This window comes from Ovis canadensis, chromosome 1 (genome assembly GCF_042477335.2).
Source record: "Ovis canadensis isolate MfBH-ARS-UI-01 breed Bighorn chromosome 1, ARS-UI_OviCan_v2, whole genome shotgun sequence".
NCBI lineage: Eukaryota > Metazoa > Chordata > Mammalia > Artiodactyla > Bovidae > Ovis > Ovis canadensis.
In genome coordinates, this window is record NC_091245.1 from 235,271,240 (window position 1) to 235,298,851 (window position 27,612).

Sequence of the window (27,612 nt, forward strand, 5' to 3'; positions counted from 1 at the left end):
CTCCTGTCTTTTAATGAGATAGTAAAAGAAATGAAAATGAGGATGCCTTGTGAATACTCCGAGATGGCAACTTTCCTTACCCTGCACCCACTGCCACATTTAAGTGAAAGGACTTTGAAGTTTTAGTGCTGCTGCCAGGCCTGCCCATCACTACTGCTCATGGTGGTTACATTTTCCTTTCTTTCTTGTGGTATCAGAACCATGTGCAACACTCCAGAATTGCTACTGCTTATTTGGTATCACCTCACACCCGTCGTGGAGAAGGAAATGACAACCCACCCCAGTACTTTTGCCTGGAAAATCCCATGGACAGAGGAGCCTCGTAGGCTGCAGTCCATGGGATTACGAAGAGTCAGACATGACTGAGTGACTTTGCTTTCGCTTTTCACTTTCATGCATTGGAGAAGGAAATGGCAACCCACTCCAGTGTTCTTGTCTGGAGAATCCCAGGGATGGGGGAGCCTTGTGGGCTGCCGTCTATGGGGTCGCACAGCGTCAGACACAACTGAAGTGACTTAGCAGCAGCAGCAGCAGCAGCACACCAGTCAGAATGCCTGTCAACAGATAAATGGATAAGGAAGTGGTGGTACATATATACAATGGAATATTACTCAGCCCTAAAAAGAAACAAATTTGAATTAGTTCTAGTGAGGTGGGTGAACCTAGAGTCTATTATCCACAGTGAAGTTGAGTCAGAAAGATAAATACAAATATTGTATATTGACACATATATATGGAATCTAGAAAAAAGGTACTGATGAACCTATTTGCAGGGCTGGAATAGAGACACAGACATAGAGAACAGACTTGTGGGCACAGCCAAGGAAGTAGGGGGGATGAATTGAGAGAGTAGCATTGAAACATCTACATTACCATATGTAAAATAGATAGCTAGTTATATAAACCATATGTATAACACAGAGCTCAACCCTGTGGTCTGTGACAACCTAGAAGGGTGGGATGGGGTTGCGGGGGGAGATTCATGAGGAAGGGGGCATATGTATACTTACGGCTGGTTTACTCTGTGGTGTGGCAGAAACCAACATAACATTGTAAAGCAATCATCCTCCAATTAAAACCAGTTGAAAAAGCATTGACTAAGATGGTATTTCAAGAGAGGGAATTGCTGTCACTAGGTTTTAAATGTCGTCTGTACAGCTCCATCTTGGTGTTTGTCATTGTGCTCAAAACAAATTTGACTGAATAAATTAATTGGTGGTGAATAAATGAAGGAGGTTCATATATCCCTGAATATGTCTGGTCACCACCTAATTGAGTACCTTATTTCCGGTACTGCTAGACATATTATCTTAGCTATTCTACAATGCTCTTTAAAGTGAAGAGATATAAAACTTATTTTATAGGGACCTTCTATCAATAAGACTTAAAGTAATATATAGACATCAGTACCTTAATTCCAAGCTACCTTGTTATTAAAGATATACAGGAAGAAGTGAAAATAATATTTTGCTATTCTAAATTAGAATCATAGTAAAAATGTATATATATACTCATAATTATATATCTACATTATGTATATTCTTATGGCAAAGAATGTAGTTTTCACTTCGTGAATAGCACTTACAAACAAGAACTGTATTACATAGTGGTATGAAGGCAAATTAAATACCAACTTTTTAAACATATAAACATCCTTTTGTAATTTGAAGAAAATATTTACGTATTCAAACCCTGAGTTTGGATTCTTAATATAGATTTTGTTTTTATTACACAAATGATTTAACCAGCTTTGAATTTATCACTATGCGAAGCACTCAAGGCCAAGTGCTTGGGTATCAGGGAAGGTACAGGAAAACTGGGAGGGAGGAGTTCTCTGAAAATCTGACTATGCTGTTGGCCCCGCAGAAGTAAGAGAAGTGGATGAGGGAAAGATCCAGATGCCGAAGGTGGGCCAGCCATGGTATGAAAAGCAGAAATACTAGAAGTCCCTGGAACCTGAGTTTAGAAAAGACAGCCTGGTTAGTTGTTTGGGAAGATATTTAGAAATGTGTTATTAATTTTGGCTGCCAAGCATTTGCACATCCTTCTATGTTTAAAGAATTTCCCCCAGCTTTATGTGTTTAGGAATCCCCTCATAGAACTAAAGTTATTAGACAATTTGCTTTTGCTGTCTTCCATTCATTAGAAGGAAGCACTCGGTCCAGCCCACAATCAAGGAGAAAGAATTCTAGAAGGGCATGAAAAACCGAGAGGAAGGAGCCATTGTGGCTGTTTTAGAGGCTGCCTACCACTGTGACCTTGGCCGCTTAGCCACAGAACCTGATTCTGTCTCCCCACACCCCCAAGATTTGGGGAGGGATTCATTTTCCTATTAATTTTCCTTTCTGCTTGCAAGTATGATTCTTTACCGATACAGATGATTAGCTTCCCTAGCAGCTCTTAACAGGCCGCTGGGCCATGCCTCCTGGTATTTACTTTTTCTTTTTCTGAATATAAATTTGGAAATGTAGGAAAGGAGAAAATAGCTATCATCCGTAGTGCTGTTATCCAGAGATTTGTACTCTTAATAATGGACCATATTTTTTGCCAGGGTTTTTCCTTGAGTTTTTATACATCACTGAGATCATAATGAGCATGTAATTCTATAACTTGGGTTTTCTACCCTTTTGCCATAGGAATCCCCCCTCATTTTCCAAAAGCCCCTGATTCCTGAAGTATGTTAGTGATTGGTTGTGAGGAGTGTGCTCCAGCTGGGCAGGCATATCATTGCACTGTCCTGTCATAAAAACTGGCCTGCTCTGTGCAGAGGGGATCCCCAGCAGGAGGGAAGGGCACTTTGAATCTGCTCAGGAGAACAAACTGCTCTAAGGACATGGGGTGGGGTGATGCCTATTATGGCAAGTCATATATTCTCAAACAGAAGCCTGGTCTGACTTTCATTTGTTAATATAGTACCCCTACTTGTTGTTTTTCAGTTGCTATCGCATCCAACTCTTTGTAACCCCATGGACTGCAGCACCCCAGGCTTCCCTGCCCTTCACTGTCTCCTGGAGTTTGCTCAAACTCATGTCCATTGAGTCGATTATGCCATCTAATCATCCCATCCTCTATAGTGCCTTTCTCCTCCTGCGCTCAATCTTTCCCAGCTTCAGGGTCCTCTCCAGTGAGTCAGGTGGCCACAGTATTGGAACTTCAGCGTCACTCCCTCCAGTGAATATTCAGGGTTGATTTCCTTTCAGATTGACTGGTTTGATCTCCTTGCTGTCCAAGGGACTCTCAAGAATCTTCCCCAGCACCACAGCTCAAAAGCATCGACTGTTTGGTGCTCAGCCTTCTTTGGGAGTAATAAAAATGCCTTTTCTTTAAAGTCTCTTCCCCTTTTGTTTTGTCCCTAATTCAAGCAATCTGCCTTCAAGTTAGTCTGAAGTAAGGAATAACACATTTTATTTTCATTTTTCAATTTTTTAAAATTATTTTTAATTGTGGTAAAATACAGCATAAGACTTACCTGCCATCTTAACCATCTGTAAGTATACAGTTCAGTAGTGTTAAGTACTTTCACATTACCTTGTACAGAAAGAGCTTTCCTTGCAAACTGAAACTTCATAGTCATTAAACCCCTCCTCGTCCTCCCACCTCCTGGAGACCCCTGCTTTACTTCTTGTGTCTATGAATTTGGCTACTCTGGGTACCTTATATAAGTGGAATCATATAATACTCTGTTGTGACTGGCTTAATTCCTTTAGCCTAATATCCTCAGGGTTCATCCATGTTGTAGCAAGAGTCAGAATTTCCTCACTTTTAAAAAGCTGAGTAATATTTCAATGTATGTGTACCACATTTTGCTTATCCTTTCATCCGTTAGTAGACACTGGGTTATTTCCACTTTTTGGCTATTGTGAATTTTCATTTTTATTTTGTATTTTGTTGTTTAACTGAAGTATAGTTAATTTACAACATTATACTAGCTTCAAGTATATAACATAGTGATTCAATATTTTTATAGATTAGACTCAATTTAAAGTTGCTATAAAATAATGACTATTTCCCTATGCTGTACAATCTGTCCTTGTAGCTTATTTTACACATAGTATTTTGTACCTCTTCATCCTCATGCCTCTATCTTGCTGAATTTTCGTTTTTTTTTTAAAATTCATTCATGGCTGCACTGGATCTTTGTTGCTTTCTCTAGTTGTGGTGAGTGGGGACCACTCTTCACTGTGGTCTGTGGGCTTCTTGTCGTGGTGGCTTCTGGTGTTGCAGAGCATGGGCTCTACGTGTGAGGCCTCAGTAGCTGCCCTGAAGCATGTGGGATCTGCCCACATCAGGAATTGAACCTGTGTTCCCTGCCTTAGCAGGCAGGCCCACCAGGAAAGTCCCTGTATTTTCATTTTTAAATTGGGTGTTTTGTTTCATTTCAGGGTAAGAAGTTGCCTTACCACCTTGGAGATGATGCCGAAGAAGGAGAAGTTTCTGATGAAGACAGCGCAGATGAAATTGAAGATGAGTGCAAGTTCAAGCTCCATTATGTAAGTTACAGGCTTGGCCGTAATTTTTACCCTCCATGTGCAATAGTAAAAACTGCTGCTGTGCTGCAATATTCACAAATATGGTGGCTGTAGTGTAGAAAGGATATGTATTGAAAATCACGTTGTGTGCTGGCGCACAGGACTCCCAAATGTTTACTGAGTGACTGAGTCAAGGATTGTTGTGTCTTAGAGTTGGAAGGAATCTTAGTGATTAACCCATCTGACCCTCTCTCCAGGGACCAATTCCCTCCTACTACAACTTGGTCAAAACTCAAATTGCAGTTGGAAATGTCACTGTCTGGTGAAATAAACTGACTTTAGCTTGTCACCCTGCTTCCTGCTTATAGCTCCACCATGCTGCCATTCAAAGCTGGTTCTCAGAACCCAGCTGCAAGAGGATCTGCTTCTCTAGAATGCTCATCCCCTCCCTGAGAGAATGCACCTTGGACCAGAAGATCTCCAAGTTCTTCCAGACAATGAGACTCTCGGCTAAAACTTTAATTTGCCACATGTTAGACAAAATGGCAAAGAGCAGTTTGTCACCTGCTTGTTGCTTCAGACTTCTGTCCTAGAACAAGGAGCTCTGTTTTTAAACAGAGCAGCACCAGTTAGCCAGGTACTCCAATGGAAATGCAAACCTGGGGGAAATGTAAGGCTTAAAGACCTCCCTATCCCCCATCCCTTCTTGACCTCCCCCACCTTCTGTAGCTCACGTGATTTCCAGGATCATGTGACGATCTGAGAGTAGCGCCTGCTCACGTTAATTTGTTGTAGAGTTTACAATTTCCTTTCTACAGAACAGTAGTATTTCTTTAGATGTCAGAACTATAATCCTACCTCCTAAAAAAGAAAATATTACACAAAATCTTCTAATTTACAGTATTGCCCTGAATTCAATTATTACATCGTTAAAAACAGTCTTCTTTCTTTGAGATAATAATAATGGCAGTGGCTTCCTATAGGTATTAAAGAGAGCTGATATTATTTTCAAAGAAGGGAAGAGTTTAATGACAATTGAAGTCTCAGTAGATAGTTCTTTCTTGGCTTTCATGCATTTTAGAAGGGATGACATGGACAAGATTCAGCCTTGAAATGAAAAGAAAAAGTTACCATCTGTATTAATCTATTGCCTTTTAACAGTTTTTATTAGCTCAATTAAATACCATGAATAAGGCTATGGTTACAGAAAATTAATCTAAATAGATTTACATAAGTGAAAATACAGTTAATATTTTAGTTTCTTTGTTTTTGCTCTTATAGCTACTTGCCATTTTGGTAATTACTTGTGATTATAGATAATTTAGTTCTTTTTCTAAGCTTTATTTTACAAACCAGATGTTTGTCTCTGAATTTCAGTATCTTTGCCTCTTGTTTCCGCTTGTTTTCTTGGTTGCCAGCTTCAGAGTAGTCCACAGTTTGGAAGCAATAAACAGAGTGTTTATTTTTATTTATTTATTTGACTACACCGGGTCTTTGTTATGGCTCTTGGGATTTTCCGTCTTCACTGCGGCATGTGAACTCCTAGGTGCGGCATGTGGAATCTAGTTCCCTGACCAGTGATCAAACCCGAGCTTCCTGTGTTGGGAGCGCAAAGTCTTAGCCACTGGACTACCAGGGAAGTCCCAAGGAAAGAAGAGTCTTGGCCAAGTTATGTGTTTAGGGAATGTAGTTTTTAGTGAAAATGAGTGGTGGAAATTTAGCTACTATTCAGTTCAGTTCAGTCACTCAGTTGTGTCCGACTCTCTGCGACCCCGTGAATTGCAGCACACCAGGCCTCCCTATTCATCACCCACTCCCGGAGTTCACCCAGACTCTTGTCCATCAAGTCGGTGATGCCAGCCAGCCATCTCATCCTCTGTTGTCCCCTTCTCCTCCTGCCCCCAATCCCTTCCAGCATCACAGTCTTTTCCAATGAGTCAATTCTTCGCATGAGGTGGCCAAAGTATAGGAGTTTCAGCTTTAGCATCATTCCTTCCAAAGAAATCCCAGGGCTGATCTCCTTCAGAATGGACTGGTTGGATCTCCTTGCAGTCCAAGGGACTCTCATGAGTCTTCTCCAACACCACAGTTCAAAAGCATCAATTCTTCGGCACTCAGCTAGCTTCACAGTCCAACTCTCACATCCATACATGACCACTGGACTTACTATTACAATAGTATTTATTGCTCTGAGGAAACACGTTATTCTAGTTTCTAAATCTACCCAATAGTACAAAATTTCTTCTAATGTCAGTGAGCCTTCTAACTTTCTAAGTTAAATGTCTATAATTACAAAAGAGAATTAGCTAAAGTGTTATGGAAGCAAATCAATTACTTCACTTGTGAAACTTTCCATCTGGGTTCATCTCAAGCTTCATAATCTCTTGGTTGATGTCTAGGCACCCATATAGGTAGACAGTTTGGAACATGATTCCATAAAGATTGGCACGATCTTTCACTTGGATTCTTTGATTTGGGCCTAAAGTGAATGTGAAGAGCACCTTACCTATAACATTTTACAGGTGTCTCTTTGTTAGACTTTAGGAGAGAAAATATATGCAGAAACCAACATTCTAGCAGAAATAGATAAGATTTTTACTCATGCTTTTCAGATCTGTTTTCTCTATTTTTGAGCTCTTCTGAGAAAAGGCAGTACTGTATTTAGAAAGCCAAAGCATTATCCTGCAATCAGTCAATTTCTAGTTTCGCTGTCAGCAGAGGGCTCAGATGCCTTATCTGAGTGTTGAATGTAAATTGCCTGACCTAAACCGAGTGATCAGATTTCTACAAAAGCGTATGTACTGTGCATAGTTGGTATGAAACCGATAATTACCTTAGAGGAAGTTCTTAACCTCAGTTTGGAGTTAACAGAATGTGGTTAGATTTATAAGTTATATCTGAATTATTGCAACAGATAAAGATTTTTAGCTTAGCATTCAGGGATACTGGAATGCTAGCTGTCATGGGGCTTATGCAAGATTCATTTGCACACTCACCAGATTTTTATGGAGGTGCCGCCAGTGTGCTGTAGATGTTGGGCACATATTAATGAACAAAGCAGAACAGTCTTTGCCTTTGTGGAGTCTGTACCTTGGTGGGAGAAGGGAAGACAGACAAGAAACAAAGCAAATAAGTAGCATGTGTACTAGGCAAGTGATAAGTAATAAGGGGGAAAGGGAGAGAAGAAATGTGCAAATGGTCTATGGAAGGTTTAGATGTGAGGGCCAGGAAAGGTCCCACAGAGAAGGTAACACATGGGCAAAGACTTGAAGGAAGTGAAGTTAGCCATAGTGATATCTGAGGAATGTTCCAGGCAGAGGGCACAGCAGATGTAAAGGTCAGGGGCAGGATTTGCTGCTCGCTCAGCTTCACCTCAGGGTTAGAAGCAAAGTGGAAGGCAGGACCCTCATGCTGGCCCTCTTTCTCCTCTTAGTCTACTGTCTAAGGAATTCAAACCCATACCCACACTGAAAACTTTTGCTCTTTTAATAAATGTTTTCTGTTGTTGAATTAATTGAATCATTTAGGCATCTGCCCTATTATTTCGAGGCTTCAGCCATAGAGAAAATCTGGCTTATGATGTAATAAGCCATAGATAAAGCTGATGTGTTCAATGACCCAGGAAGCACACAGATCAAAGACTCGGGGGACAATTTCCTTTCAGCCACAGAGCAGTAATCTAACAGATGTGATTCAGTGAGGCCAGCTCACCATTATTCATCTTTTTGGGGTCCTCTAATGTCAGTGTGCCTTACAGACTTTCTAGCCCGTATTTCAACCTTACAGATTGTTTTACTCTTCTGCTGAGTTATTTGATATCTTTTCTTCCCCCTGCACTCTCTGAAGCTGAGTTCAACCAGTTTCTTAAGCACAAATATCAAACTGTCACCTACGTGAAGCTCATCCTGTGGACACCAAGCTTTCCAACAAGTTTAAATGAGCCTTTGTAGAGTAACATGCAACCACTTTTTGTGTCGTATTAATACCCCCAAATCATATTCACTCTGCGTATGTCTCACAGTAAACACCTTAATAGTCTGCTCCCTTCTGACCACCTCAGATTGAGCTTCTTTCATAAGTTGTTCATTGTATGATTTGAGCCATTTTGAGGATTAAGAATCTTGTTGGTTGAAGACGTGTCAGCACTCAGGGAAGGAATGAGTTCCCTCATGATATTGTGAGATCCCTGTTACTCAGTAAATGCCCACGTGCCAGGCCTGCTGCTGCATCCCGGTGACAAAGGGTGAGGAGTGGAAGGTGAGCTGAAAATTCCAGCTATTTTCTAATATATGATACAATTTCTTCCTCCTTGCCCTGCCAGAGAGTTAAGGTAATGAACATTTAAGGTCTAGTGTACAGTATGTGTTATCTATATGTATATGTAGGTATTTCTCTTATATTTCAAAGGTATTATCTTCTGAAAATTACCATTACTGAGAACTCAACTATTCCTTGTCTTCTTTAATTTTTATGGAAGCACAGTTGATTTACAATGTTGTGTTAGTTTCTGCTGTGCAGCAAGTGAATCAGTTATACATATATCCACTGTTTTTTATATTCTTTTCCCCTATAGATGGGTAGAGTTTTAAGTAGAGTTCTCTGTGCTATACAATAGGTTTTAATTAGTTACCTGTTTTATATATAGTAGTATGTATATGTCAATCCCAGTCTCCAAGTTTATCTCTTTCCTCCTTGTTCCCCCTTGGTAACCTTGTTTTCCACAATTATTCCTTGTTGGTAATTCATCTTCCCTTTCTATTCTAAATGTTCTGTGACCTCACTATTAAATAATTGAGAGTCAGTTATTTTTCTTAGCACTCAGTATTCACTTCTTACTAGAGAACCTATGTTTTCTTTCATTCTAGAGAAATCTCAGCCATTTTTTCTTTGAATATCGTTTTTATGCCATTTCATCATTTCTCTTTTTCTGGCAGTACAGTTAGATTTAGGTTAGAGTCTTAGTTTACTCTCTTTCTTAATTATCTGTCAATTATTCTTTAATGTTTTCTTTGTCTCTGCTGATTTGGGGTACTAGCTATAGTATTATTTTCCAATTCATTTCCTATCTCTTTGGCTATGCCTGATCTAGAGTTTACCCCAGCTATTCTTTTCATTTCAATGACTATGTACTTGATTTATAAAATGTTTTTATTGTTTTTTCATAGACACTAGTTTTTATTTTACTCTTTGGCTTCTTAGTTTCTTGTTCTTTTTATGAGACTATTTCTTTATATCTTTGAGCATATGAACATATTTCATTCAAAGTGAGTGGGTTTCCTTTTCATGTGTTGGTATTTTTGGCACTTCATTTTAGCGTTAGTCTTCCACATGAATTTTAGAATTTGGAGTTGAAGGTTTAGTTTTCAGTGGAACTTTTTCCCCCTTCCATTCTTTCCCTCTGTCTATTTAACCTGCTTCTCTAGTAGTATGGAGATTGCTTCCACTTGAACTCTAAGCACCACTCCACCTGGCACAAACACACATAAATACAGCCTACCTGTGTCCCAAGTTCCTAACTAGACCTTACATTGATCGATTGATTGGAGTTCCCTGCCACTGGAGATGTTGAAGATATTTCCCATTCAGTCACCAAACAAGTGAACATTTTGGTTGTCTTCTTATTCTTAACTCTTTTGATATTCAATTTTGAATCTTCCTCATAGTAGTTTTTTTATTGCTTCCTATTATAAGTGAGGGGCTTCCCAGGTGGTGCTAGCGGTAAAGAATTTGCCTGCCGTTACAGGAGACATAAGAGACACCAGTTCAGTCCCTGGGTTGCAAAGATCCCCTGGAGGAGGGCATGGCAACCCACTCCAGTATTCTTGCCTGGAGAATCCCCATGGACAGAGGAGCCTGGAGGGCTACAGTCCATAGGGTCTCAAAGAGTTGGACACGACTGAAGCAACTGAGCATGCATAAGCCCATAAGTAAGGCTTCCATTCCAGCTTTCTTCACCACCTTGGTTTCACGTTGTGAGGCCTGCTCTAATCTCCCAAAGCATGTGGAGCACCTTTAGTTTCTATTGTACTATAAGAGCTAAATTCTTGGTCACCTGTGTCCTCTGTGAATATGGAGCTCACACATTTATGATCTGCAGTGATCTTGTGTATTTTATTTTGACAAACTTATGACTTTTCTCTTTGTTTCTCTGTCACTGGAGAAGGGAAGATATCAAAGCATGAAGGTACACTGTTGTATATAAACCCACATGTATGTATAGAGGTATGAACCCAGACGTATTCATTTTGAACAGTATTTTTTGTTTTTCTTAAAGTATCTAAAGAGGTGTTGCTCTAAAAATATTATTTATTTATGTACTTATTTTTAAATATAAATTTATTTATTTTAATTGGAGGTTAATTACTTTACAATATTGTATTGGTTTTGCCATACATCAACATGAATCCACCACAGGTATACACGTGTTCCCCATCCTGAACCCCCCTCCCTCCTCCCTCCTCGTACCATCCCTCTGGGTCATCCCAGTGCACCAGCCCCAAGCATCCAGTATCATGCATCGAACCTGGACTGGCGATTCGTTCCATATATGATATTATACATGTTTCTTTTCTTTTTTTTTTTTAAGGACGCTGAATCATTCACAGTTAACTGCAGGTTACAGACATAGCTAACAGCTAAACTTAACAAGAAGGATGGTTTCATACCTTCACCCAACAGCTGCTGCTGGCGTCATTTTTTTTTTTATGATATTTTTTTTAGTTATTTATTTTTTTAATTTTAAAATCTTTCATTCTTACAGGCGTTCCCAAACATGAACCCCCCTCCCACCTCCCTCTCCATAACATCTCTGTGGGTCATCCCCATGAACCAGCCCCAAGCATGCTGTATCCTGCGTCAGACATAGACTGGTGATTCAATTCTTACATGATAGTATACATGTAACATTCTCCCAAATCATCCCACTCTCTCCCTCTCCCTCTGAGTCCAAAAGTCCGTTATACACATCTGTGTCTTTTTTCCTGTCTTGCATACAGGGTCATCATTGCCATCTTCCTAAATTCCATATATATGTGTTAGTATACTGTATTGGTGTTTTTCTTTCTGGCTTACTTCACTCTGTATAATCGGCTCCAGTTTCATCCATCCATTATACATGTTTCAATGCCATTCTCCCAAATCATCCCACCCTCTCCCTCTCCGACAGAGTCCAAAAAACTGTTCTATACATCTACATCTCTTTTGCAGTTTCGCATACAGGGTTATCGTTACCATCTTTCTAAATTCCATATATATGCATTAGTGTACTGTATTGGTGTTTTTCTTTCTGGCTTACTTCACTCTGTATAATAGGCGCTAGTTTCATCCACCTCATCAGAACTGATTCAAATGTATTCTTTTTAATAGCTGAGTAATACTCCATTGTGTATATGTACCACAGCTTTCTTATCCATTCATCTGCTGATGGACATCTAGGTTGCTTCCATGTCCTGGCTATTATAAACAGTGCTGCGATGAACATTGGGGTACACGTGTCTCTTTCAATTCTGGTTTCCTTGATGTGTATTTCCAGCAGTGGGATTGCTGGGTCATAAGGCAGTTCTATTTCCAGTTTTTTAAGGAATCTCCACACTGTTGTCTATAGTGGCTGTACTAGTTTGCATTCCCACCAACAGTGTAGGAGGGTTCCCTTTTCTCCACACCCTCTCCAGCATTTAATAATATTTTAAACTGTATGCTCAATAGCTCCAAAGAAACATTACCTTTTGCTATTTGCCTGCCATTGTACTGTTATTTTTTTTATACCTAAGCTAAAATCAGCTTTTAAATGTGAACAATTTGTTGAAAGCTTATTAGTACCAGCACTATGCTAATGTATATGCACTTATACAATTTCTTTATTCAGATATAGGTCAGTGGAACTATAGGATAGAAAGTCCGGAGATAAACCACACATCTATAATCTCTGACAAAGAAAGCAAGAATACACAATGGAGAAAAGATAGTCTCTTTAATAAGCGGTGGTTGGAAAGCTAGACAGCTATAAAAACATGTAAAAGAATGAAATTAGAATATTCCCTAACACCATACACAAAAATAAACTCAAAATGGATTAGGTACTTAAATGTAAGATTGGATACTATAGAACTTTTAGAGGAAATCATAGGAAGAACACTCTCTCACAGAAGTCACAGCAATATCTTTTTTATCCACCTCTTTGAGTAATGAAAATAAAAGCAAAAATAAACAATGGGACGTAACTAAACTTAAAAGCTTTTGCACAGCAAAGAAAGCCATAAACAAAACAAAAAGACAACCCACAGAACAGGAGAAGGTATTTGCAAATAAATTGACTGACAAGGGATTAATCGCCAAAATATACAAACAGCTCATGTAGCTCAATGTTAAAAAACAAACAACCCAATTAAAAAGTGGACAGAATATCTAAGGAGACATTTCTCCAAGAAGACATGCGGATGGCCAAGAGTCGCATGAAAAGATGCTCAACATCACTGATAATTAGAGAAATGCAGATCAAAACTACAATGACGTGTCACTTCACACCAGTCAGAATGACCATCATAAAACAAAAAAACAAAACCCTACAAACAATAAATGGTAGAGAGGGTGTGGATAAAGGGGAGCTTTCCTACACTGTTGGTGGGAATGTAAATTGGTGCAGTTCAGTTCAGTCGCTCAATCATGTCTGACTCTTTGCGACCCTATGGACTGCAGCACTCCAGGCTTCCCTGTCCTTCACCAACTCCTGGAGTTTACTCAAACTCATGTCCATTGAGTAGGTGATGCCATCCCACAGTCTCATCCTCTGTCGTCCCCTTCTCCTCTTGCCCTCAATTTTTCCCAGCATCAAGGTCTTTTCAAATGAGTCAGTTTTTCACATCAGGTGGCCAAAGTATTGGAGTTTCAGCTTCAACACCAGTCCTGTCAATGAATATTTAGGACTGATTTCCTTTAGAATGGACTGGTTGGATCTCCTTGCTGACTCTCAAGAGTCTTCTCCAACACCACAGTTCAACAGCATCAATTCTTCGGCGCTCAGCTTTCTTTATAGTCCAACTCTCACATCCATACATGACTACTGGAAGAACCATAGCTTTGACTAGATGGACCTCTGTTGGCAAAGTAATATCTCTGCTTTTTAATATGCTGTCTAGGTTGGTTATAACTTTCCTTCCAAGGAGTAAGCGTCTTTTAATTTCATGGCTGCAGTCACCATCTGCAGTGATTTTGGAGCCCCCAAATAAAGTCTCTCACTGTTTCCCCCTCTATTTGCCTTGAAGTGATGGGACCAGATGCCATGATCTTAGCCCTCTGAATGTTGAACTTAAGCCAGCTTTTTCACTCTCGTCTTTTACTTTCATCAGGAGGCCTTTTAGTTCTTCTTCGCTTTCTGCCATGAGGGTGGTGTCATCTGCGTATCTGAGGCTATTGATATTTCTCCCGGCAATCTTGGTTCCAGCTTGTGCTTCATCCAGCCCAGCATTTCTCATGATGTACTCTGCATAGAAGTTAAATAAGCAAGGTGACAATATACAGCCTTGATGTACTCCTTTTCCTATTTGGAACCAGTCTGTTGTTCCATGTCCAGTTCTAACTGTTGCTTCCTGACCTGCATACAGATTTCTCAAGAGGCAGGTTAGGTGGTCTGGTATTCCCATCTCTTTCAGAATTTTCCACAGTTTGTTGTGATCCACACAGTCAGAGGCTTTGGCATAGTCAATCAAGCAGAAATAGATGTTTTTCTGGAACTCTCTTGTTTTTTCGATAATCCAACAGATACTGGCAATTTGATCTCTGGTTCCTCTGCCTTTTCTAAAACCAGCTTGAACATCTCAAAGTTCACAGGTCATGTACTGTAAATTGGTGCAGCCATTATGCAAAATAGTACAGAGGTTCCTTAAATAAAAAATTAGAGGTACCATATGATTCAGTTATATGTATATCTATGTTTTTCAGATTTTTTTTCACTTGTAGGTTACACACCGAGTGTTGAGTAGAGTTCTCTAAGATGTATAGTCCTTGTTGATTATCTGTTTTATACATAGTAGTGTGTATCTGTTAATCCCAGCCTCCTAATTTATCCCTCCCCCAGGACACGTTTCCCTTTTGGTAAGCACAAGTTTATTTTCTGTCTGTGAGTGTCTTTCTGTTTTCTAAATAAATTTGGAAACAGAACTTATTTAGACCTGGAGTGCCAGAAAAGTCCCAGGACCTTGTTCTATATCTACATATATCAGTTTGAATCTGCCAATCCCAAACTAAATAAATTCATTTGTATCCTTTTTCTAGGTTCCCATATGATATTAATCAATTGGCTCTGTATTATAAGAGCCTACTGTATCAGTCAGTCAATTGACACATGATGTCATATGATATTCATCTTTCTCTGTCTGATTTACTTAGCATGGTAATCTTAGTTCCCTGTGCTATAGAGTAGAGCTTGGGTTTTTCTTTCTTAAATTTTTCGGCCATGTTGTGCAGAATGCAGGATCCTGGTTCCCTGACTGAGGATCAAATCCACGCCCCCTGCAGTGGAAGCATGGAATCTTAACCACTGGACTGCGAGGGAAATCCCAGGATCGTGTTGTTTACTCATTCTATATATATCAGCTTGTACCTGCTAATTCCAAACTCCCAATCCTTCCTCCTGTTCCCACCAAAACAAAAATTTGTTTGCTAATTCCAAACTCCCTTCCTCCTCCCCCTTAGCAACTGCCTGTCTATTCTCTCTGTTCCTGATTCTGTTTCACAGACAGGTTCATTTGTGTCATAATTTAGATATCACAATACGTGATATCATATGGTATTCGTCTTGTTACGTTGCTTAGTATCAGTTCAGTTCAGTCGCTCAGCCGTGTCCGACTCTTTGCGACCGCATGAATCACAGCACGCCAGGCCTCCCTGTCCATCACCAACTCCCGGAGTTCACTCAGACTCATGTCCATCGAGTCAATGATGCCCTCCAGCCATCTCATCCTCTGTCGTCCCCTTCTCCTCCTGCCCCCAATCCCTCCCAGCATCAGAATTTTTTCCAATGAGTCAACTCTTCACATGAGGTGGCCAAAGTACTGGAGTTTCAGCTTTAGCATCATTCCTTCCAAAGAAATCCCAGGGCTGATCCCCTTCAGAATGGACTAGTTGGATCTCCTTGCAGTCCAAGGGACTCTCAAGAGTCTTCTCCAACACCACAGTTCAAAAGCATCAATTCTTCAGTGCTCAGCCTTCTTCACAGTCCGACTCTCACATCCATACATGACCACTGGAAAAACCATAGCCTTAACTAGACGGACCTTAGTCGGCAAAGTAATGTCTCTGCTTTTGAATATGCTATCTAGGTTGGTCATAACTTTTCTTCCAAGGAGTGTCTTTTAATTTCATGGCTGCAGTCACCATCTGCAGTGATTTTTGAGCCCCCCAAAATAAAGTCTGACACTGTTTCCACTGTTTCCCCACCTATTTCCCATGAAGTGATGGAACCGGATGCCATGATCTTCATTTTCTGAATGTTGAGCTTTAAGCCAACTTTTTCACTCTCCACTTTCACTTTCATCGAGAGGCTTCGTATAATAACCTCTAATTGCATCCATGTTGCTGCAAATAGTATCATTTCATTCCTTTTTCATTCATTTTTCATTCAATCATCAAAAAAAAGGATGATTCCAGTGTGCAGCCCAGGTGAGCACCAGTGTCTGAGAGAGTCTCTCTTTGCGAGGCAGCCCTCTACCCCACTCCCTCCTGCTTCTGGCTGCTCCCCGGCCTGGAAGTGGTCAGCCCTCTTGTTTTCCAGTCACTTTTCATATCACCCTGGAGATGAAACAAGAATGTGTTTTGTGTTTGACTTCTTTATTTGTGGTCAATATTCCTAGGTCATGTTTACTTCTGGAGAAGGCAATGGCACCCCACTCCAGTACTCTTGCCTGGAAAATCCCATGTACGGAGGAGCCTGGTAGGCTGCAGTCCATGGGGTCCCTAAAAGTTGGACACGACTGAGCAACTTCACTTTCACTTTTCACTTTCCTGCATTGGAGAAGGAAATGGCAACCCACTCCAGTGTCCTTGCCTGGAGAATCCCAGGGACGGGGGAGCCTGGTGGGCTGCCATCTATGGGGTCGCACAGAGTCGGATACGACTGAAGCCACTTAGCAGCAGCAGCAGCAGCAGCAGCAGATATTTACTTCACTGATGGCTATTAGGAAGCCCGACTGGGGCTCAGGTGGAAACTACCCCAGACCATATTGGAGGGCTGCCCTCCCCTCTCCCTATTCCTCCTGCAGCATCCTCTTCCCTTGTGGGCTCAGGGAACAAAAGAGCAAGAGGCATGACTTTCTTCTCTGGTCCCTGCAGCAGCTGCAGGGTGGCTGACAAGTCACCAGGTCAAGTGTCCACCTCAGCTTTCCTTCAGTAGTGCTGTTGAGTTCCGGGGTCAAATGATAATACACCAGTGAAACCTCAGCCACACATTTATTTATTCTCAGTGCTGTAAATCACAGGGAAGGAAATGACCAACAGGCAGAAATATCATTCCTTCAGCTGCTCCAAATATTGAGAGGATGTGAAATGAATAATTATAGCCTTTGTGTTAAGTATTCATTATTTCACCAGCCCCAGTCGGCCCAGCTTTGTATTTTTAGCCTTGTTTGCTGCTGGTGAAATTGTTTGGGCATAGCTGCCACAGTTCATCTCCTCATTGTCTCCAACTCCTCACATAGCCCTGAGGCAGGGAAGGAAGCTGATGCTTATTGGGGGGTGTTTGTGCAACACTGGGCACACTCATGCTGTTACACACTTTCTCCTTTGGACCTTCCAGCACATGTATTCCCTGCAGACTCTGGGTCACTTGATGAAACTTATTGGTACTTTGAAACCTGGACTTCTTTCTCAGATTCATTTCTGACCTTAATTGAAACCTGTTTTTCTCCAGTAGATTTGTGATGATCTATTTCCCAGGTGTCACATAGGAATAAAGATGATCTAAAATATGAGCCTGTTCATGATTAATTTCACTCAGAAATTTATCTTTTTTTGTAACAGTGGAACTTATCTTTTTCTGTAGCACCATGTAATGAAATACACACCGAATTTTGAATTGGAAGTCTTAGGCTCCAACTCTCACACTTCATGTGCATTTGGACAAGTCATTGAATCTTTCTGCCTCTCTACTCTTATGAGTAAAACTGGACTAGACCTACACAGCCTTAACGGGTCTTACACAGCTCAAAGGAAGCATTGCCATATGACCATGCTTTGTGAGCCGCAGTGCAATGTGTAAAGTCTTAGTTGCTGTATCAGTGTCCTCAGTGTTCTTTTCTCCATGTTCATGTGGTTGCTAGTTCTCACTGATACTTTTTTCTCTAGGCTTTTGCTCATATTGGAATGATTTGTGGCCACCAAAAGATGTGTCAGAGTCCTACTGTCTGGTACCTATGACTCTGACCTCAACTGGAAAAAGAGTCTTCGTAGATGTAACTAGGTTAAGAATCTAGAAATGAGATCATTCTGGATTAACTCAGTGAGTCTTAAATGCAGTGACAAGCATCCTTTTTTGTGGGAGCAGCCACCTTTTATGAATGTTAGGAGTGGGGACACAGCGAAGGCCATGTGAAGACAGAGGAAGAGACTAGAGTTCTGCTGCCATGAGCTGGGGAAAGCTCGGCACCATCGTAAAATGGGAGAAGCAGGGAAGGATTTTCCCCTTAGAGCCTGTGAGAGGCTGAATGTAGCCCTGACCACAGCTTACTTTCACAGTTCTGGCCTCTGACACTGTGAAAAAATAAACATCGCTTGACTTTAAGCTACCAGGTATGTGGTAATTTATCACAGCAGCCACAGGAACCTAATACACTCTTCCTTTTTATTTTTTGCATCTTTTAAAAAAATTTTGTTGGAGGATAAATGCTTTACAACATTGTGCTGGCTTCTTCCATATATCATCATAAATCAGCCATGGGCACACACATCTTTCAAGACCTGGCTCCAGTGTCCTCTGCCCCTGGAAGTCTCTGCTGCATTTCCGAGGCTGAGGGCAGTGCCCCTTCTCCATTCACCCATGAAGCATCTGTCACCCTACTTGCACCTGTTACGTAATTATCCAGTGATGTGTCTGTCTCCTCGGTGACACTGAGAGTTCTATGACAGTGGGATTGGGATTGTGCCTTGTCAATGCTTTCATCTTGCATATAACAGCTCAGTATGTGTTTGTTTTATGCAAAATGCTCTCAGACTCTGTCATCTTCATTAAATCCCCCATCAGCACATTGGCCTTAATGCTCGTAGTGGGAACTGATGTGCCTGGCTTTTCACCTATAGGTATCTTTCATCTTTCTGCACACGCTGCCTGGTTAATATTATTTCTTCAGTGTGATCCAGACACTTGTCTACTCAGAGTCTCTCAGCAACTCCATACCTCTTGACTACTGGCTTTCAGGTGTCTCCACAGCCTGGCCCCAAAGTACTTTTTCGGTTTTATCCACCATTGCCCTCCTTCATGGGGACTTCCCTGTAGCTCAGTTGGTAAAGAATCCTGCAGTGCAGAAGACTCTGGTTGGATTCCTGGGTCGGGAAGATCCTCTGGAGAAGGGATAGGCTACTCACTCCAGTATTCTTGGGCTTCCCTGGTGGCTTAGCCAGGAAAGAATCTGCCTGCAATGCGGGAGACCTGAGTTCAATCCCTGGGTTGGGAAGATCCCCTGGAGAAGGGAATGGCTACCCACTCCTGTATTCTGGCCTGGAGAATTCCATGGACTGTATAGTCCATGGGGTCTCAAAGAGTTGGACACGACTGAGCAACTTTCACTTCACACCCTCCTTCATGAACTTCTGCTCCATGAAAACAAAGCTGTTCCTGTGTTCATAAAACACACTTTGCTAATATAAAATCTTTACTAGAATGATGGGTGATAGGAAAGCCCATCTCTTCATCACTGTTGAAGTTTTAGTTGCCGTACAGAGTCCCCCTCTACCCCTCCACCCCTTTCTATGAGGTCTTTGTGGTCACTCAGGCAGAAATGCCACGTTCCTTCTCAGAACCACTGTTGTGTGGTCATTTGCACTTTTTGCAGGCAGCTGTGCAGACCAGGGTAGGTTATTTGAGGACATGCCTTTGTTAGCCTAATGGGGTCTTTGCTGATGTCAAGGACCAGCTATTTTCCATCTCTGCATCTCCTGCAGAACCTGAGGGCCTCATTCACTGGGTATATTAAAGATATTCATATATATGATGTTAATACAGGGAAATTCAATAACCTCTCCTGATGTAGCCTTCCCCCACCCCAATTTCCCTTTGTATTTATATTGCTTTGCCCTCACAAGATTTTGTGAAAATGAATGTTATTACTGAAAAACTGCCTGTTCTGTATTTTAAGTATAATAACCTCTTAGTAACAAATTTGCAAGCAGAAAAATGGTCTTAAACTTTTAATGAGGACTGGGGGAATTGTTTTGGCGGAAGAGTATTCCTTACCTTTGGATGAGTTGGCCTCTGACAAGTGGTTGAAGAGTTCACAGAAGAATGTTGGACACTGGGAGAGGGGTTAGGAGCTGAGAAGGAGAGGAGAGGTGAGCAGAGCTTGGGTCATTGGTTTCAGGTAGAACAAGGGACCAAAAAGCTGTGCTGCTAAGCAGACTTCTAGGAAATCTGGGTCCCCTGATCATCTAAAAATTGTACAAGTTTTCATCTGGACACAAGCAGATCTTTTTTATCCAAAACAGTTGAAGTTAGTTGTTATCTTAAAGTAATTACAGTGCCTAGTCATGGCACAGGTCAATAGTGAGTTCCCTCCAATTACACAGTGGTGCAGAGATAGGAAAGATATTTTATCTCAGAATAATCCTTGCTTCCAGAGACTTCTGCAGCACTCTTCTCCCCTCAGTGAGGAAGTGATTTAAGTAGCATATTCTTGCTCAAATTTACCTGTGTATTGGGTTGGCCAAAATGTTTGTTCAGGTTTTTCCAGAACATCATATGGAAAAATCCAAACAAGCTTTTCAGTCAACCCAATAGATAGAGAAAACGTAGTCTCCAAAAGACCCGAGTTTGAATCCTGCCTCAGGTACTTACTAGCTTTGTAACCTGGAGCAACTTATTTAATTTCTCTAAGCATCAGATTCTATATCTCTGAAATGGAAATGATGATAACACTATAAGGTTGCTGAAAGCTGAATGCAGTCATAGTCGTCATTATTTTATGGGATTGGTGGAGGGCTGGCAGGAGATGGACAAAACTGGTACAATAAGCTTAACTCCTTACAGGTAATTGAGAGAGAAATTATAGCAGCAATGCTGGTTTGAGTGAGGGGTGCATTCTAAGTGACTCTGAGTTTCTTAAGAGACATGATTTCCATTGCTTAATTCTTTGCAGAATAATGGGACCACTGAGCATCAGGTGGAATCTTTCATAAGGAAAAAACTGGAGTCGCTGTTAAAAGAATCTCAGATTCGAGACAAGGAAGATCCTGATAGTTTCACAGTGAGGGCACTCCTGAAGGCCACGCATGAAGGCTTAAATGCACACCTGAAGCAGGTATACAGTTCCCTCCTGTGCTTGTCCTCGACAGGAAAAAGAAAGCACCTCATGCTTTGTTTCTCATCATCTGTCTCTTTTTGGAATGCTTCTCCAGTTTCTTCCATTTCTGCCCTTATATTGCTGGAAAAATGAAAGTCTCCTCCTGCAAAATGATGTTAGAAATAGTGAGTAATAGCTTAAAGGGCACAGGTGGGGGTGGACCTGTTTCACTGGGATCCTTGGGACAAAGCCCCATGTCCCTGCAGTTACCGTCCTGGCAAGTGCTCAGGTGAGGTTGAGGGCTCATTCAGGTGGCCTCCATGCCCTGTTGATCATACCTCCTAAATGTGTGTCTGTCCACCTCTCTTCTCTATGGCATGTCCTCGTTCAGGCCAATGTCAACTCTCACTTATACTTCTCTTGCCCCCTTTCAATCTAACCTCCTCTCTGATATCAGCAAGAGATTTTAAAAATGCAAATCTGATCATGTCACTCCACTGTTCAGAAGTTTTCAGTGGCTTTCTGTTATGCTTGGAATAAATGACAGACTCTTTAACTGGGCTTTCGAGGACCCACATAATTGCATTCCCACCTACCTCTCCAGTCTCATATCTCCCCGTTTCCCCTGTCACACCACCATCCACAACTGTCACACCAGCCACAATCATCTAACTGCCTTGGTCTTCCTCAATTTCCATTTTCTCTGCTTGAAACACTCCATTCCCACATCTACTCTAGCTAACTTCTACTTAGGCTTTTAAATTCCAGCATCTATGTGGTCTTCTGAATGAGTCTTGCCTTGACACCTAGATTACGTTAGTCATCCCTTTTATATTGTTGATGGTAGTCTGTTGTATCTTCTTTTTAAAGAAGTTTATTTGCAATTACTTGTTCAATATCTATCTTCTCAATTAGACTATAAGATCTCATGAAGCCAGGAACCATGTCAGTCTTGATAACCATTTTTTTTCTGACTTGTCTAGTGCCTGGGACTTGTTATGACCTTCATGCATAGTTGTTGAATGAATGAATGGTTTAGGCTCTGGGTGAGATTTTTATTCTGCCTTCTGATAAAGTACAAATGGGCAAGGGAGAGAGACGGTGGGTTTATTGATGTTATCATGGCAGGACATTGAGGGCATTTATTCTGGCTCAAAGGAGATCCATGTGGTCTCTGGCTTAGTTGATAGCAGCCTCCCCTGCTACTGCTGTCTGTCCTCCAGGGCTCAGCATACCCCAGCAGAGGGAAGATCATTACCCATGGATCTGAGTGACCACTCAGCATTGGTGGTTACTTTCTAGACCCTACAGAAGTCCAGCCATTCAAACACCTTGCTGATTCTCAGGTCTGTTTTGCTTCCAAACATAGAAAACCTCATTCAAAGTGGCTTAAATAATGAAGAACGATGTTGGGTTAGGTAAGTGGCAAGTTCATTTGCAGAATGGCCTTCAAGGTGGGCTTAATTCAGAGGCTAAGCAGGGTCATCAAAACCATGTCTTTCTGTTCTAGCTACCATGTAATTAGCATCATCCCCTGTCTGGTTTCCCCTCTCCTGGTGGTTGCAGGGTGACTGCCAGCAGGCCCCTGAACTATATGTTTCTTGGTCCAAGCCCAGAGAGAGTGAGACAGTGAATGTGCCTCATCCAACAAACCAGAATTTGTACTGACTTCTGGATGAGCAGCTTAGCTCATGTGACGATCCCTGAGCTGATCCCTGTGCCCTTGTGTATGTGTTCTCCTTGGAACAGTAAATCAGCATGGGCATAGGATAGCATAGGCTTGCTGATGCCAGTGATTGCTTATCCTTGGAACTGGCACTTCTGAAACTCCATGCTGGATGGGCAGAATGAATTGTTGGGGGACAAACAGAATGTCAATAACAGCATCATTGCCCTACAGTTTATCATACAGTTTTGCATTTTCTTAAACGTTTCTGTGAATAGCTGTAAAGCCTCACTCCTTCCTCCCTGGCCTCCAGCCTCTACTTTCAACCACACAAATGTCTGTCAAATAACATTGGGTTTGCCCAGCTTGATTTTTCTGCTTCTTGTTCCTGGTGAACTCTCTTTGGCTAATCTGGACCAGTCACTTCCCCTTATGCTTTTGGAGACGTCTTTGCTCCATCCTAGATCATCCCAACTGGAAAGGCAATAGCAGATCTTCGAGATTTTTGAAGAGACAAAACAGGTTCATCTTTCTTTTATGGAAGAGATCCTAATGGTAATTTCCTCATCAAGTAAGATGGCAGTGGACTTCAGATTTCAGATATGTGGTAGGACAAAGCTTATCCTCCTTTTTCTTGTTTTTTACTCTCCCTTAAATTTGGGAGACTGCAAGAATGCATTAGACTTGCATAAAGTAAATGGGAGCCTGTGACTTAAACTGACTACAAAGTGTTACGATTTTTTAAGCCTGCTGTTGTGTCAGTTTTTCAAATATGGTTTTGACTCAGTGGGCAAGCAAAGACAGGTTACTGTTGAGAGAAGTCCATCTGTGTCAGATACATAGGCATACGTGAAGCCAAGCCTGTGAACGTGCTGTGGGGCTCGGGAGACGCTCACTTCAGCTCCCTCCCCCCGGATCAGCACCCAGCAGCACAGTAGTGTGTGCTACTCTGCCGTCTTTCCCCTGGAGATCCCTGACATAAAATGACAATGAAATCTCCTCCTTTCCACTGGAAGAACTTAGTATATACAGGAAGGATGCCTACCTTAAGTCCTTGAACCCACCCCTTTTTTACATCCCAGTTCCGGTCATCTGGGTAGCCTTAATTTGTCCTTAAATAGACTTTTCCAGCTCTCCCGAGCTCCCACTCCCTCCATTCTCTCATCTATACGACTACTACCATAGTGATATTTCAGAAATACGTGTCTGACCTTGTTATTTTTCTATCGTAAACCATTCAAATGTTGTTCATGGCTTGGAGGATAAAGTTCACATTGCACACTATAGCCCAAAAGATGAGCCAACCCCCACTCTGAGGTCAACTAATGCATGTGTATAATCTAAACACACACACCCCCCCAACTTAGTTTCCTGGAAGGCACCATGTTACAGCATTTGGCGTTTGCATTCACGCTTTCCTTGGCCATAGTACCCTTCTTTTTCCCAACACATAGACAATGTCTACCTATCTATGGCTTCAGCTTTTGTAACATGTCCCCTTAGAAGTCCTTACTCTGCCTTCTCTGTCATGAGGCAGCATGCTGGACCTTCCCCACCATAGTCTTGTTCAAGTGTGTTATGATTGTTTGTGTCCATCATTAAAGTGCAAGCCCAGGGAGGAACAGGGTCTGCACCTCTCTTGCTTGCTGTCTCCCTTGTATACATGTCAAGTTCTTATCATGATGTCTGATCCATTAATTCAATTAACGGTGTGGTGTTGATGCTCAAGGAGAGGTCAAGCTGGGGAGAGAGATTTGTATATATTTCTACATAAAGAGGGAATATAGAGTAGGGGAGAGGTAGCAAGTCAGACAGGAGACTTAGAACTATACAGAATGCCTGTTTTATCATCAACTGGCTTTGCAACTTTGGGCATGTTATCTAACTTTGCTATACTTTAGTTTTTATTATCTGTAAAGCTGGGATTTTAATTACAGTTGTCTCTAGGCATGGTTGTATATATTAGGATTAAAGAATATATGTAATGTACTTGGTATAGCCCTTGGGGCATAGTAGTGAGTGAGTGAAGCCGCTCAGTCGTGTCCGACTCTTTGTGACCCCATGGGCTGTAGCCTACCAGGCTCCTCTGTCCATGGGATTTTCCAGGCAATAGTCCTGGAGTGGATTGCCATTTCCTTCTCCAGGGGATCTTCCCAACCCAGGGATCGAACCCGGGTCTCCCGCATTGTAGACAGACACTTTACCGTCTGAGCCACCAGGGAAGTAGGTGCCTGTTAAATACATGACCTTATACCTCAACCTGCCTGGGACGGCCCCACTTCATACCTGTTGTCCCAGTGTCATTACTAAAAGTGCCCCATTTTACTCTTCAGAGTCCTGTTTTGGACAGTAGATGACATGTTCCCCTACTGAGGGATGAGCTACTAGAACTAGAAAGGAACTCAGAGGTTAATTGGTGTATTCCTCCCCCCAACTCACAGATAAGAGAACTGAGGTCAAGAGAGTGAGTTTTGCCAAAGCCCCTGTGACTACTTGGTGGCAGAGTTGAATCTTCTAACTTGGAGAGCAGAGTTACTTCTATGCCACATGTGAACCACTTTCTTAATTCCAGTGTTTTTGAAGAGTTAATGATCAGCTTTAATAGATCTTCAAAGACAGTCAATACATATAAACCAGCCAATACATATAAACCTGTAAACCTGCTACCCACCCTTCTCTAGCATTTTCTGAACTGCCTCTTTCCCCAACCCAGCCTCCCACTTCTGAATTGCATCTTTAATTAGTTTCTCTAGATATATGTAGATGCTCTCCCTGACCTTTTGATTTGGGGTGGTTTTTCTCACCCACACTCTTCCTTTTTATGAGATGATCTCTGTTCAGCTGGAAGTCCTGGGAGGGCAGGGAGGGCCTATAGGTCTCCCCCTAGATCGTGTGAATCACCTAATACATATTTTTAGGGATGGTAATTGGATAAGAGCCTAAACCCTTTTAGCAGGGTGGCTTTCTGTCCCCTGGAGTAGAGACCTCTAGCCTGTGCATGTCCCCCTCTCTGAAGACAGACACAGCACCTGCAGGGAAATGGAGGGCAGAGCAGGAAGAAATGAGCAGTACTTGCTTGCTGCCCACCTGGAGGCAGAAGGAGAGAGGGGCCCCATTCTCTTCCACCAGAATTGAGGACAAAACAAAAACAAAGAAGATAACAATCATATTATGCTTTATTTACTCAGCATCCAGAGGCAAAGGAAAGTGGAAAGAAGGCACATGGACGATCCCTCATGACCAACTTCGGAAAACATAAGGTAAATGAACTAAGAGTGATAATTTGCATAGTTCAGTTAATCTAAAGAGTCAAGAAGGTAACAGGAGATCATGACCTTGGAATAACTGTAGATTCCTTAAATAGGACCCCAGAAAAGGAAAAGATTGATAGTGAAACTACTTTAAAATTTAAGAACTTCTGTTCATCAGAAGTATGAAAGCAAATAGCATACTGGGAAATAATATTTTCACTGCACATATCACACAAAGGACTTATATCCTGAATTTATTAAAAAATCTCTACAAATCAATAGAAAGCACTCTAATTTTTTAAAAAAAAATGAGCAAAAGACTCAACTGTGCTTCACAATAGAAGATATCCAAGTGACTGATATGGAAAAACCCTGATCAGTCCTGGGAACGTAAATTAGAATGATGTTGAGATTCTGCATACATCCTCCACAATAACACCCTCACAGTATCTACTCAACCATTCTATGAACCGTGAGTGGCTTATCAGCTCTATTGTTAGGTGTGTGTCATGAGACTGAAGCAGTGCTATTTATAGGGGCCTTATTTGTAATAGTACAAATAGGAAACAGTTCAAATGTCTATCAACGATAGAGTGAATAAAAATGATGGTGTACTTGTGTAAGAAAATGGGAATGACAAAACTACAACTACATGCAATAGTGTGATCTTTGTAAACATGACATTGAGCGAAAGAAGCCAGATCCAGAAGAGTGCGTATAGTTTGAGTCCATTTATATGAACCTCAAAAATAGGCAAAAAAAAAAAAAATCTATGGGGTTAAAGTCAGGATAGTAGTTACTTCTGGGGAGAAGGTGATGACCAAGTGGGAGAATCTGAAGATTTGGGGGCAGATAATATTCCATTGCCTCATTTGGGTGGTTTCACGTGTGGAAAGTTATCATGCTGTACACTTACAGTTCTCGTACTTTTCTAAGTGTATGTGATATGTCAATAAAATGTAAAGCAGTTATTAAGTGATGAATTTTATGCATGAGGTTTCCCAAGGCCATTTCTTGTACTTTAAAGAATGTTGTATCTAGAATTTCCTGTCCATCAATAAGATAATTTATTAAAAGTTTGGACAAAATAGTCATAATAATACACTGAAAACAATAAAAATGTTCTCCCATATAGACTGCTTAAGTAAACTATGATTCGTTCACACAGTGGACAATTATGAGCCATTGAAAGATGATCTCTCTAAAAAGTTCAACATGTAAAACCTTAAAAAAGTAAGATGAAAACTGATTATATGGTATGCTAATGATGATGTGTCGAAACTTTATATAGAGAAAATATATCATCGTTTCTCCAAATACCTGTCATTGATCATTATTACTTATTTCTGCTTTTTGCATTTTATATTTTAAAATGAACCTGAGAAATAGATTTATTATTTTTGTAACTCTTCAAATTACTAACTGTGTATGGAATTGAAAAATATTTCATTTCTTGATTAAAACTACTCGTTTAAATTAAAATTATTTTCCAAAGTAAAGCTTTTAGGGAGTGCTTCAGCTACTACACAATCAGACTTTATTATGTCTTAAGTCATAAGAATGAATGTCCTCAAGACTTTATACATTATTTTTTTTAAAGTTAATAGTATTTTAAACTGGAAGTTTATACAAAGTTTATACAACTTTCCATGCCATCTTATTTAATCACCACAAAAATAATAATCCTTTAAGATAGATGTTTTTTTTCTGCCCTTTAGAAAAGTACAATAGGGAACTTGAGAGAT

At 41.0% G+C, this 27,612-nt stretch overlaps 1 protein-coding gene across 2 annotated transcripts in view; it reads left to right on the forward strand.

Moving 5' to 3' along the window:
• The window catches only part of PLCH1 (phospholipase C eta 1), a 248,790-nt gene that overhangs the window by 186,563 nt on the left and 34,615 nt on the right, over nt 1–27,612 (forward strand). For both annotated transcript variants that reach the window (XM_069562069.1, XM_069562058.1), the window contains 3 exons: nt 4,383–4,490; nt 20,807–20,968; nt 25,805–25,876. In XM_069562069.1, the coding sequence (XP_069418170.1) occupies nt 4,383–4,490; nt 20,807–20,968; nt 25,805–25,876 (342 nt within the window). The remainder of the gene's footprint in view (nt 1–4,382; nt 4,491–20,806; nt 20,969–25,804; nt 25,877–27,612) is intronic.